General features: G+C 39.8%; 1 protein-coding gene across 5 annotated transcripts in view; it reads right to left on the reverse strand.

Moving 5' to 3' along the window:
• The window catches only part of SS18 (SS18 subunit of BAF chromatin remodeling complex), a 76,355-nt gene extending 70,310 nt beyond the window's left edge, over nucleotides 1-6,045 (reverse strand). The window contains exons 1-2 of one of the 5 annotated variants that reach the window (XM_036823004.1): nucleotides 5,713-6,045; nucleotides 2,745-2,821 (exon numbers count right to left, since the gene is read on the reverse strand). In XM_036823004.1, coding sequence (XP_036678899.1) covers nucleotides 2,745-2,821; nucleotides 5,713-5,781 — 146 coding nt within the window. In that variant the 5' untranslated portion in view covers nucleotides 5,782-6,045. The remainder of the gene's footprint in view (nucleotides 1-2,744; nucleotides 2,822-5,712) is intronic. The other 4 variants (XM_036823005.1, XM_036823001.1, XM_036823002.1 and 1 more) reach the window with 4 other exon arrangements.
• Between the last annotated feature and the right edge of the window lie 6,485 nt (nucleotides 6,046-12,530).

The raw sequence follows: 12,530 nt of genomic DNA on the forward strand, positions 1-12,530 counted from the left end.
GTAACTTTACAGTAGAGATCCTGGCAGGCACCACCTTAACAAAGTAGCCAAAGTTACCATGAATATTGGGACAAACTGCTATCACACGGCTACTGAGGATGCACTGAGAAGGACACAACATCATGTCTGTGGTACTCCTGCCAAAAGTGTATAACATGAGTCTAATCAAGGAGAAACACCAGTCAACCCAAAATGAGGGACATATCACACAACAACTGGTCTGTACTCTTCAACAATGTCAACATCATGAAAGATAACAGAAAAACTGAAGAACAGTTCCAGATTAAAGCATTCTGAAGACACAGACTTAATATAACATCTGATCCTGCACTGGATCATGGAACTGAAAAAATACACTAACGGGGACAATTGGCAAATTTTTGAAAGGTCTGAAAATTTGATAACAGTATTTAATCACTGGAGCACCAGGAAAGTCCCTGAATTCTTGATTTCAACAATTAGACTCTAAGAATTTGTGCTTGTTTTTATGAAATACAGATGGATGTTATAAAGGTAAGAGAGAATCATGCCTGCAACTTTTTTCTCAAATATTTCAGAAAAACGACATGGGGAAGAAGTGAATGACATAGTGGACTAATATGTTAACATTTGAGGCATTTCAGTGAAGGGTATACAGTAATTTCTTCTACTATCTTTGAAACTTTTTTATAAGAGTGAAATTATTTAAAAATAAAAAGTTTTAGAAAGAGATACCACTTTTCACCAACCAGATGTGTAAAAAAATTTTAAAAGATGGCCAGTATCCGTTGCTGGCAGATGTGGTTGAAAACCAGGACTCTGAAACCTAGTGGGAGGAAAGCAAACCAATACAATCTCCTTGCAGGGTAATTTGGAGATTTAGAACCGTCTTTGACCCAGCCATTCCATTTAGAAAACCCTAATCTATGAAAACTAAAATATCTGTCTAAATTTGTTTATATAAATGTGAGCATATATTTGTAAATGCACAGAAAAATGTTTTGAAAGATAGGTACTAAACCATTGTAAGTAATTACCTCTGTGGAGAGAAGAGAGATATAAGAGTGAGAAGTAAAAAAGCGACTTTTATCCCTACAAACTTTTATGGTTTATAATTTTCTTAATTCAAAAACAATTTTAAATAAAGGGGAAAGAGACAAAGTCATGGAGAGGGACTCAAAACTAGGTAACGAGTTAATCGGATGATAGCAGGAGACCAGCACAGCATGAAAGCCACGCAGAGAAAGAGCCAGGGTTGCTGAAAAAATCTTCCTGAGAGCAGACCAATGAGATGTCTAGGAAAGATAGATGTGTCCCAAAACAATGGTGAGAGTAAAATATTCAGAGCTGAGTTGTCCAATACGGTAGCCACTAGACACACTGAACTTGTGGCTGGTACAAAATGACGTGTTAGTAGGGTAAGATGCACAATGGATTTCGAAGACTTATTATGAAACAAAAGAACAAAAATAACTCATTAGTATTTTTATACTGATTACATATTGAAGAGATATTATTTTAGAAACAGTGAGTTAAATAAAATATATTATAAAAATTAATTTCATATGTTTCTTTTTACTGGTTTAATGTGCCTACTAGCAAATGTAGAATTACTTATGTGGCTCCCAATATATTCCTATTGACAGTGTTGTTCTAGAGACTTTTGATAAAATATTCAATTTGTTCCACTATACCAGATTCTATTAGGGGATACTGTTTACTTCAGACACATCATCACTTCAAAGTAAGAAGTTCGGTTCTTATGAGTGATAATCAGTTCTCTACTAGACATAAACTTTGCATTCTCAATCACATACAGGTGACCTTTGAACACAGTGGTAGGAGGGACTGTGCCCGGCGCAGTTGAAAATCTGAGTATAACTCTACAGTCTGCCCCCAGTATCCATGGTTCCACATCCACATATTCAACCAACCGCAGATCATGTAGCACTGCAGTACATCTTTACTGGAAAAAATCCATATGGAAGTACACCTGTGTAGTTTAAACCCATGTTGTTCAAGAGTCAACTGTACATGGATGTAACTAAATACCTTATAAATGTGAAGATCTAACTTTTCCACAAATCAGACTATGCAAATTTGGAGTCATTATTTTATAATGCAGGATAAGAAGTATTAGAAAAACACTGATATCCACTCCATCCCAAAGAACAAATTTTTTTTATAAAAAATCAAGAAAAGTCACACAAAAAATTGTACACGCATGTTCACAGCAGCATTATTCATCATAGTCAAGAATTGGAACCAACCCAAACAACATCACTGATGAATAAATAAAATGTGGTATACCCATGGAAGATTATTCAGCAATAAAAAGGAAGGAAATACTGATACAAGCTTCAACATGGATGATTCCTGAAAACACTATGCTAAGGGAAAGAAGTCAGTCAAAAAAAACCCATGTATTGAATGAATCCATTAATATGAAGTGTCCACAATAAGCAAATCTACACAAACAGAAAACAAATTAGTGGTTAACAGGGGGTGTGGGATTGGGAGGTGAGAATGGGGAGTGACTGCTAATGGGATACGGTTTCTTTTGGGAATGATGAAAATGTTCTAAAATTGATTAAAGTAATAGTACAACTCTATGAATATACTAAAAACCACTGAATTGTACACTTTAAAACAGGTGAATTATATGGTATGTGAGTTATATCTCAATAAAGCTGTTCTTAAAAAGAAAAGTAAAAAACTAACTAACACAGAAAAAGAAATACAAAAAAAATTCATATCAATCTTACTGAGAACACTCTGAGGTCTTTCCTTTATTCTGATAGTCCATTATACACTGAATAAGATGGTTATTTTCATCCAACATCTGAAATGAAATGAGAAAAAGTTTATTGTAAATCTAGTGCAACAAGTAAAATTAATAAAAAATTCAGATTTCTAGAAACATTTATCTCTACAGGAACTGAATCCACACAGGTCTTTTTTTATACATACTATATAGCTCAGCACAAAAGATCTTATTTTATACCTTTGGAATGTTAATCATGTTTAATCAACATTTTTTAATTTTTTTTTTTTGGCAGTGCCTCCCGGCTTGCAGGATCTTATTCCCTGACCAGGGATCGAACCCGCGCCCCCTGCAGTGGAAGCGTAGAGTCTTAACCATTGGACCACCAGGGAATTCCCTAATATTTCTATTTCAATTATTCTCCCTCTGAATTATTACCTGAAGCTCAGCACAGAAAATTTGGAGTTTCTTTTCTGTTCAAACATTTAATTACCTCTACTATCTGAAATAGAAGTTTTAGCCTACTAAGACTAAAAGTTAAGAGGGAATTTCCTGATGGTCCAGTGGTTAGGACTCTGAGCTTCCACTGCAGAGAGCATGGGTTCAATCCCTGGCAGGGGAACTAAGAGCTCCCAAGCCGCGGAGTACAGCCAAAAAAAAAACAAACAAAAAAGACTAAAAGTTAAGAGTCCAAGTTGGCTTTGCATCATTGTAATGCTTTGTCTTAGTGAAAAAAAAATCTGTCTTTATCCAGAATAAGCTCATGAAAACTTCAGCTCAGGAGGCTTAAGGGGATAGCTGGCTAGTTTCCAAGTTTTATACAGCATGGTTTTATGATTCTCCAAATATGCAATAATCAATGACAGTAATTTCTAGGTAAGTACTGTAATATTTATCGCAGACTCTATGAGCCTACCTTATAATTTAACTGTCCCAAAAGTTTAAAAATAAGAAGCATATCAATTTATCATACTATCATCTTATAACAATTCAAAGCAAAACTGGCTTTAAGGGTTAAATAATTCATCTAAGAAAAGTGGCACTGAGGAAAAAGCACTGATGTAGCAACTAAAGGGCCAGTTAGTTTTAGTGCCAGCTTTGCTATCCTGTGCAAACCACTTAAGATTTCAGGGTCTCAGATTTATCAAGTGACAGGAGTAGATGTTCCTCCTAAAACTGCCCCACCCTTCCAGGATTCAATGAAAGCATGAAGTATAATACCATAACCATTCTTTCTCACTAATTTAATGTAATTCTTTTAGTTAAACACGAAAACTCATTGAACAGTATGACTGTTTTTCTGCATATGAATCATATGCAGAAAAAAATATTGTGCATATGATTCATATCGCTGGAAAAAAATATTAACATGCTCTTCTAAAAAATGTAGTTTTCTTCTTAATCATCAGATGCCAAAAAATTTGTCTTTAAAATGTGTTAATACAATCTCCAATCTAACGATTTCACAACCTATCTTCTCGGATTCTTCAACCTAATAAACTTCACCATTAGAATATTTGTCTCATACCTAACATCAGTCCCTCACACTATAGAATGAGGCACTTAATTTGGAATCCTTTTTCTCTCCTCAGATGAGGATGAAATCTTTAACTGATCAGCATCTCCTGAATTAATCACGCATGATAAATATCTTAAGATGTATGTAAGAAAAACTCTTTACAGAAAAAAAAAAAAGAAAAACTCAACTTTTCTACAGTCCAAAAATAAAAAGCGAAGCCTTCCAGAAACACGTTTTGCCTATGTGTACTTGGAGCTGTTTGCCAGGCCGCAGACTTAGCCCAGTACGCTACACGAAAAGCACTGCATTTTCAGGCACTGCCAAGCCGGTTTGTTCATAAAAATAAAGCAACAGTTGGGCAAATGTCAAATGCCACACTACAAAGAACCTGAGAGTCAACAGAAGCCAATTAACATAATCTACCGGGCGTACAATGGTATCCTGAGTGGTACTAGAAGCTGACTTCTCTTCAATTTTCACCTTTGTTCCGGTGCATAAGACAAAACCGAAATATTTAAGGTAAACTGCAAAAGTTTGCAAGTAACTTTTCAAAGTCTGGTTAACTAAAACTCAGAACGCTGCCTTGTTCATAGGCAACAAGGGGTACAGAATAAAGAACCTTTGTGTCCCCAACTGGCAAGTAACAGCAACGACAGCACAGCTCCCTGTGTATTTATCACTACTTCTGCAATTGGTCACGAGGATCAGACCGTCTCCACTACTCGACTGTAAGCTCCGTGAAGGCAGAGACCATGCTCACCACTGCAGCCTCGGCGCCTGCAATAGGCGCTCAATGAGTATTCGCTGCAGCTGTAAAGGGGTAAGGGGTGGATCCGGAAGGGAGGAGGGACTCCGAGAGAACCCCGAAATCCAGACGGTTCTCCCTCGTCCGCCCCTGAGCCTCGACTAAGGTTCCCTGCCGCGTCCCCCAAGTTCTGGTGAGAGCTCCCCAACTCGGCCGGAGTTTGCAGCTCTGAGCGGGGAGAGAGTAACGCTCCGGCTTCCCCTCGGCCCGCCGGCGACCCTAGGTGGGGTCTGCACTGAGCCACCGCGGCGCGCGGGGCGGGGCGACGCCAAAGTAACTCCGGGGCAACGCGCGGGGCCAGGGGGGCGCGAGCCGCGGAAAACAGCCCTTCCCCGCGCGGCCGCCACCGCCGGGCGCACGCGCCCCGCCGCGCGAACGCCGCCCCATCCCTAGAGAAATCGGGCGCCAGTTGCTCGGGCTTTTGTGCCTGTAGGAAGGAGCCCAAACGCGCGCAGAACTCCGCGAGAGAACCGGTTCGCCCCCTTCCGCCACCCACTCGGGCGCAGCCCGCGGCTCGGGTTCCCACACCCACCCGCCTCCCAGCAGGCCCGCCTCCGCCCCCAGCCCGGCCGACTCCCGGCCCGGCCCCCGGGTCCCTCCCAAACGCTGGCCGGGCCTGGCATCTCCGACCCCGCGCGGTTTCACCTTCTGAATCGCAGCGGGAGTGATCTCCCCCTTGCCGCGCTGCCTCGGGGCCGCGAACGCCACGGACATGTTGCCGCCGTCACCACTATCGGCAAGTCCCGAGCGCTCCGGGTGAACAGCAAACTGGGGGAAAGACGCCGGCCTCTCGGGCCGAACCACGTCGAGAACGCGGGGAGGGGGGATGCTCCAGCGCCCTACGGGCAGCCGGCCGGCCCAGCCTGGACGGGGAACTCTGGCCCGTATTAGTCCAGTTTCTGCGCGGTACTTTGGAACCACAGCCCCAGCAGAACTTCCCTGCTCTTGATCGCCCTCCCGTTCCTCCACCTTTCCTTCCCCGCCACCCCCCAGCCCTCTGCGCTTGTGGTAGGGCCGCGCCCCAGCCCTCCCTCCGTTTCAGCGATTCAGGAAATGGTCCCGCCGCCGCGGGAGAGGGAGCGGCTAGGGCAGCCCCTGTCACAGGAAATGCGAGCGCCTGAGCCGGCCCGCCCCTTTCGCGCGGGGCCGCTTTCCTCCCTCTCCGCGCACTGGAGCGTCTCCCCGGGTGCGTTTCGGCGCTCTGCTGTAGACCCAGTTCAGTTTTTCCAACTTCATCCTTACCCCCTCCGGGGAAGAAGTGGCCTCCCCGAGCTGTCCGGGTACCCCGGAGATGGGAGGAGGGAGGCCAGGACCCGGGAGTTCGTGCAAACCCGTGGGGCATCTGCCAAGATGAGACAGAGTTGGGAGGATGAGGGGAACGCGGATTCGCTGGTTTGAACGGCTCGGCTACGCCCCGAGTGCGCACCTCCGAGTCCACGGTCTCTCGCGCACACACAGTCGTTCTTAACAATTGGAAAGTAAGCGCGACCCAAAATCGGGAAACGAAAGCTGTGTCCTGCACTTGGGGGCAGTCGGCCAAGTTGGCTGGAAAGGCCAGAGTTGAAGAGTTCACCTCTTAGGATAAACCCTTGGCAGAAATGTGGGTCGATTTCATTTGACTTGCATCTTCGGAATTAACTTTTGAAATAGGGCACCCTTGCTCTTTTCTTTTGCAATATTTAGTGGTTTGTAAATTAGGCCCAAGCTACCAGGCTTCCAATCAGTGTGAGGCAAAAAGCCATAGCTTTCAAATTTTGTAAGGGACATGGGCAAATGTGTGTAATGTGTTGGTGTGGGGTTTACTATTATGGTGTAAATTTAGACTTCCATGTAACACAAAGGAAAAGTTTATATAAAGTGTCACCCAACATTAATGAGGCTCAAAAATCAATCCCTCAGTTTATGTATAAACTAAATCGGAAAAAATAAAGGAAAATTTAATATTTTAAAATTTATGTTTCAAATAAATGCTCTTCACAAAAAGGTCATGAATTTCGTTCATTCAGCAAATTCGGGTGCATTTTATGTGCTAGGCTTTATGCTAGGCACCTAGGATACAGCTGTGATAGGGTTGAGAGACCAGAAACAAATAAACAAATATGTACGTATGTAAAGTACTAAGAGGGACTTCCCTGGTGGTCCAGTAGTGAGGATTCTGCCCTTCCACTGCAAGGGGCACGGGTTCTATTCCTGGTTGGGGAAATAAGATCCCACATGCCACATGGCACAGCTAAAAAAAAAAATTAAAGTACTAAGAGACTAGCAAACAGGGGACTGAGAGAGAGTGACAGAGGCACTCGTGTGGATTAGGGTGGGAAGTCCCCTCGGTTATATTTAAACTGAGGCCTAAAGGATGAAAAGGCTCAAGCCATCCTAAGAATAAAAGGAAGATGATTCGTACTCCTACAAATAGTAGTTACTCTTAGGAATGTAATTGTCTTTCACTACCCTAAGCCTTGACAAAAATACTCTGGTATATTTGGACATAATGTAACACATCAATTTAGAAAACCTATTGAATTCAGAACAGAAACAAAATCCATCACTAAGTCTTTCAAGATGAAAGCCTGGCTGCCATCATCTTGTCTTGATGTTTACACAAACGTGCCTTAGTAGTTAAGAACAATATTTCAGTAGGAGAAATAAATACTCTTAACTGCTCCAGTTCTGTCTGCTAGGCAGATAGCACGGAAATTTTAGAAGAACGACATGAACCAGTAGGAACACTGTCTGAATTACTATATCCCAGAAAAAAAAAATGTGCCAAGGGGACTCCTATTCCAAGGAGGTACCCAGAGATGGGTACGTTTTTTGTCTAAATTACAGTTTCCCAGCAGCAGGAAAGGAAATCAACTGCGAATAGGTAAGAGATCTGCTTAAGGTGTTTATTCCTTCAGAGTAGCACGGTAGAGCCTAGGGCACCCCGAGCCTCTAGGCATGGACCACAGTTTTCTCTGATACCATGTGTGCCATAAAAATACCAGTATTTTCTATGTGTCCATCACATGAAATCAGAGGGGTAGCACTGGTGTAAAGATCCATCCAAAAATACAAATGGTCTCCCCAAGAGAAGACACTTTTTTTTTTTTAATTTATTTATTTATGGCTGTGTTGGGTCTTCATTTCTGTGCGAGGGCTCTCTCTAGTTGTGGCAAGCGGGGGCCACTCTTCATCGCGGTGCACGGGCCTCTCACCATCGCGGCCTCTCTTGTTGCGGAGCACAGGCTCCAGACGCGCAGGCTCAGTAATTGTGGCTCACGGGCCCAGTTGCTCTGTGGCATGTGGGATCTTCCCAGACCAGGGCTCGAACCTGTGTCCCCTGCATTGGCAGGCAGATTCTCAACCACTGCGCCACCAGGGAAGCCCGAGAAGACACTTTTTAAAAGGGACTTTATCTTACTCTTAAGCGTCCATTGTAAACCAATCAGTCAGCTTGACCTGGAAAAGTGGAAAATTCAGAAAGTGATAAGGAACGTTGTAGCCTGGAGGAACTTTCTTAGAATTTTGGAGTCTTTGTACCTGTAAAAGCCCTGAGTTAGAAAAAAGATAGAAGCATCTAGTAAATCCTGTCTCACTTCGCCATTAAGAGAGAGGAATCCCAGGATACAGATTGAGTGGTAGCAGAGCTGGAAAGAAAAGAATAGAGTCCTCAGCATTTAGTTAAGGATAAAACAGAGAATGAATATGGGCAGTTGGCCCAAGTTTGATAAATGACCCTGGGAACTTAAAAATGAGCTACCCAGGCAACCATCTCCCCAACCAGAAAAATCAGTCCCATTATTTAAATTGTTCTTGGGTTGAGACATCTGAAAAAGGAATTGAGATCACATAATGAAGATGTGAAAGGTTTTTTAGAATATACAATAGCTCAGAGTAAATAAAATAATCTGGATGAACAATTAAATGTTGATTATTCACACTAATGAACGTAGGTACACTTAAGCAAAAAAAGGTAATAAGGAAATTATCCATGCTTGATTTTCAAATATGCTTCAATTTTTTATTTGTTTTACATGAATCTGTATTCCTTAAATGTATTTCACTGAAGTGATAGCTTGAAGTGCTGTAGGAATACGCTCAATATTTAGTGAAACTATATAATCATGGCATTAAAATTACCTTAATCCACAAAAAAATCATGAATTTGCAGATAATTGAGATTACTTTCATACAAACATTTCTTTAATACTTACTGTTTTATAATTAGTAGAATCTCTGTACTATCAAATTAGCTGATATTTTAAGCCCCAGTGCTGCCATAAATTCTTATAATACATTGGGAAGGCACAGACCAAGCCTGTCTGCTTGTAATTGGGCTCAGAGCAAAACCCCTCAGGTAATATCTTTCAAAATATTTCTCTGCTCACTGTCACCATGGCATTTGATGAGTCATTTTGAGTTGTGGCTTCCACAGATTTCAAGACTATAAGGCGAAGAGCATACATCTATATATATAATCATTATTCCAGGCAAGAACAAATCATCTTTCCCAATTCTTCATAAAAGACTTTATTTTCAATACTCCAAAAGATTTCATTCAAAGTAGACTATAACTTAGCATCTCTGGCGCATTTCCATTTCTTCTTATAGTATCAAATATTTAATGAATTAAGAAGGAGCTGAATCAATTATATTTGGGGATTTAATGTTATAAGAAAGTATTGCTTCAAAAAAATTACTTTCTATGGGAAGCTCTATGCAATCGTAACTCACTGTGATGGATGCCCAAGTTTGGAGTTCCCAGTTCGTCCACCTGTGGCATGATACTGCACAGGGCATTTCTGTATCTCATTCACCTTTCTGAAAAACAGCCGCCCTATTTAAAAGGCTATTAGAAATAATAAGTTGTTAATCATTTAGTTAGCATTTATTATGCACAGCCACTGTGCTAAGTGATAGTCTTATCTTAGATTCTTTAAGATTGTGTCAATTTTAACAGGTAAAATATGCAAAAACACGTGATATTGTAAATTACTAAACAAGGATAAAATTTGTACTTAATAACCTAATAAGAAGAGAAATACATACTTCAAGACTAGAAATGGTCCAAAATACTTGGTAGTGCAGTCTACCCTTGAGATAGTTTCTGGCAATAATTTAGAGATCATATGATTTTTTTTCCTGTTTAACATGTTTCCTGACCTTGTCCATGATGTGCAGTTACTTTACCTTCAGTAAAAGAATATAATAACTGTTGAACTACTTCACAATTTATAGGATTTATAATTTCCCTATGAATTCATAGCTACTTTCCCTATGAATGGATATGATAGGCACCATAATTTCATCCTCACAAAGATGACTACTTCCCAATCTTCAGAACCTGTGAATATGATAGGTTACATGGCAACATGGAATTAAGTTTCCAGATGGAATTAAAGTGGTTTACCAGCTGACCTTAAAATACAAAGATTAACCTGAATTATTTGAGTGAGCCCAGTGTAATCACAGATATCCCTAAAAGGAGAACAGTGAGGCTGAAGAGTCGTAATCAGACAGATGGCATCTTGAGAAAGAATTGACTGGACATTGCTGGTTTTGAAGATAGAAGGGGGTCATAAGCCAAGGAATGTGGGTGACCTCGAGATGCTGGAAAAGGCAAGGAAGCAGATTCTCCCCTAGAGCCTCCAGAAGTAACAAAACCCTGCTGACACCTTAATTATAGCCCAGTGAGACCCTTTTGGACATCTGACCTCTAAAACTGTAAAGTAATAAATTTGTGTTGTTTTAAGCTGTAAGTTTGTGATAATTTGTAGCAATAGGAAACTAATACAATGTTTATTCCCCATCTAACATTTATGGTTGAATTACGCAATGTGCACTAAAATATTGATGTTATTCAATATGTTACAAACTACTATCCTAATTATATACTAAGCTAACTTATCAATCACATTTATTGTATATTTTCTATAAAAGAAAAATAATAGCATAATATTATAGTGCAGTCCTGTAGACACCATGATTTCAGCCTTCTGGCCTCCAGAATTGTGACAGAATAAATTTCTGTTTTAAGCCACCAGGTTTGTGGGAATTTATTATGGCAGCTATAGGAAACTAATACAGATGCCAAGGTAATTCAACAGAGAAAAGATTGTTTTGGAACAACAATCCATGTTTTAAAAAATGAACTTTGACCTTTTCCTCACATAGACACAAAAGTTAACTTGAAAGAGATTGTGGACCTAAACGTAAAAAATAAAACTATAAAATTTCTGAAACAAAAAATTGGAGAAAATCTTCATGACCTTAGGTTAAATATTTCTTAGACATAACCAAAAGCAAGAAGCATAAGAGAAAGATTGATAAATTGGATTTCAATAAAATTAAAAAATCTGCTCTTCAAAGGATTGTAAGAAAATGTAAAGGCAAGCTATACTTCATGAGAAAATGTATGAAAACAAAGAATCTGTATCTAGAATATTTAAAGAACCCTTACAACTCAGTAAGAAGACAAACAACCCTATTAACAAAAATGGACAAAAGATTTAAAGACTTCACAGTAATGAAGTGGCCAATACATACATGCAGGTTTATTATGGGTTTTCTAAGCTGAATTTCTTTCATTTATCCTGCTTGTTGTTAATAGTTTTTCCTGAATCTGTTGCTTGATTCTTTTGTCAGTTTTGAAAATTTCTAAACAAACTATCTTTACATGTTTCTGCCCTATTTTTCTATCTGCTATTGTTCTGGTACTGAAACTATACAAACATTAGGTTTTTCAGCATATCCAAAATGTTTTAAATTCTTTTTCAGTGTTCTCTATCCTTTTACCTCTCTCTGCTTTGATATGGAGGGGTTTTTTTTTGTATTTTTCTTTTTCGGTGCATCCATTAGTTTTTATTTTTAATCATTCTTACTAGTAATTCACAGAGAAAACTCTGAATTTCCAATATATGGAGATTTTATATACATATAAAACTATCTTCTAGTTCTCCACTTCTCTCTTCAACTATATCTACTCTGATTTTAAATCCATTTACTGAACTCTTAATCTCAATTAATGTAGTTAATTTAGTTTTCATTTCTACAATTTCCAATATGTGCTTTATTGATAGTTCTAATCCCTGCTGAAAATCTTGATATTGTCTTTAACCCCTTGAAAATATTTATCTTATTTGTTTTAAAAATCTGCATCTGATAACTCCATTATCTAGATCCTATATTGTCTGCTGTTTCTCTTGTTCTTTGGTCACACCATTTTTTGTGTGTGCCCGGTTATTTTTGATTGAGTACATGATATTGCAAATGAGAAAGTGTAGTAATTATTTGAGCTTCTGCATGATCTTATCCTCCTCTACAAAGGATTTACTTTTGCTTCTGGCAGGTAGCTAATCATCTAGCGGCACTAGCAATGCTTTATCCCAGTGCTTCCCAACTTTTACCCTCTTAAAAATTATTGAAGATCTCAAAGAGCTTTTGTTTATGGGGGTTATATCTACCAATATTGATCCTATAAGAAA

This window comes from Balaenoptera musculus, chromosome 14 (genome assembly GCF_009873245.2).
Source record: "Balaenoptera musculus isolate JJ_BM4_2016_0621 chromosome 14, mBalMus1.pri.v3, whole genome shotgun sequence".
Classification (NCBI taxonomy): domain Eukaryota; kingdom Metazoa; phylum Chordata; class Mammalia; order Artiodactyla; family Balaenopteridae; genus Balaenoptera; species Balaenoptera musculus.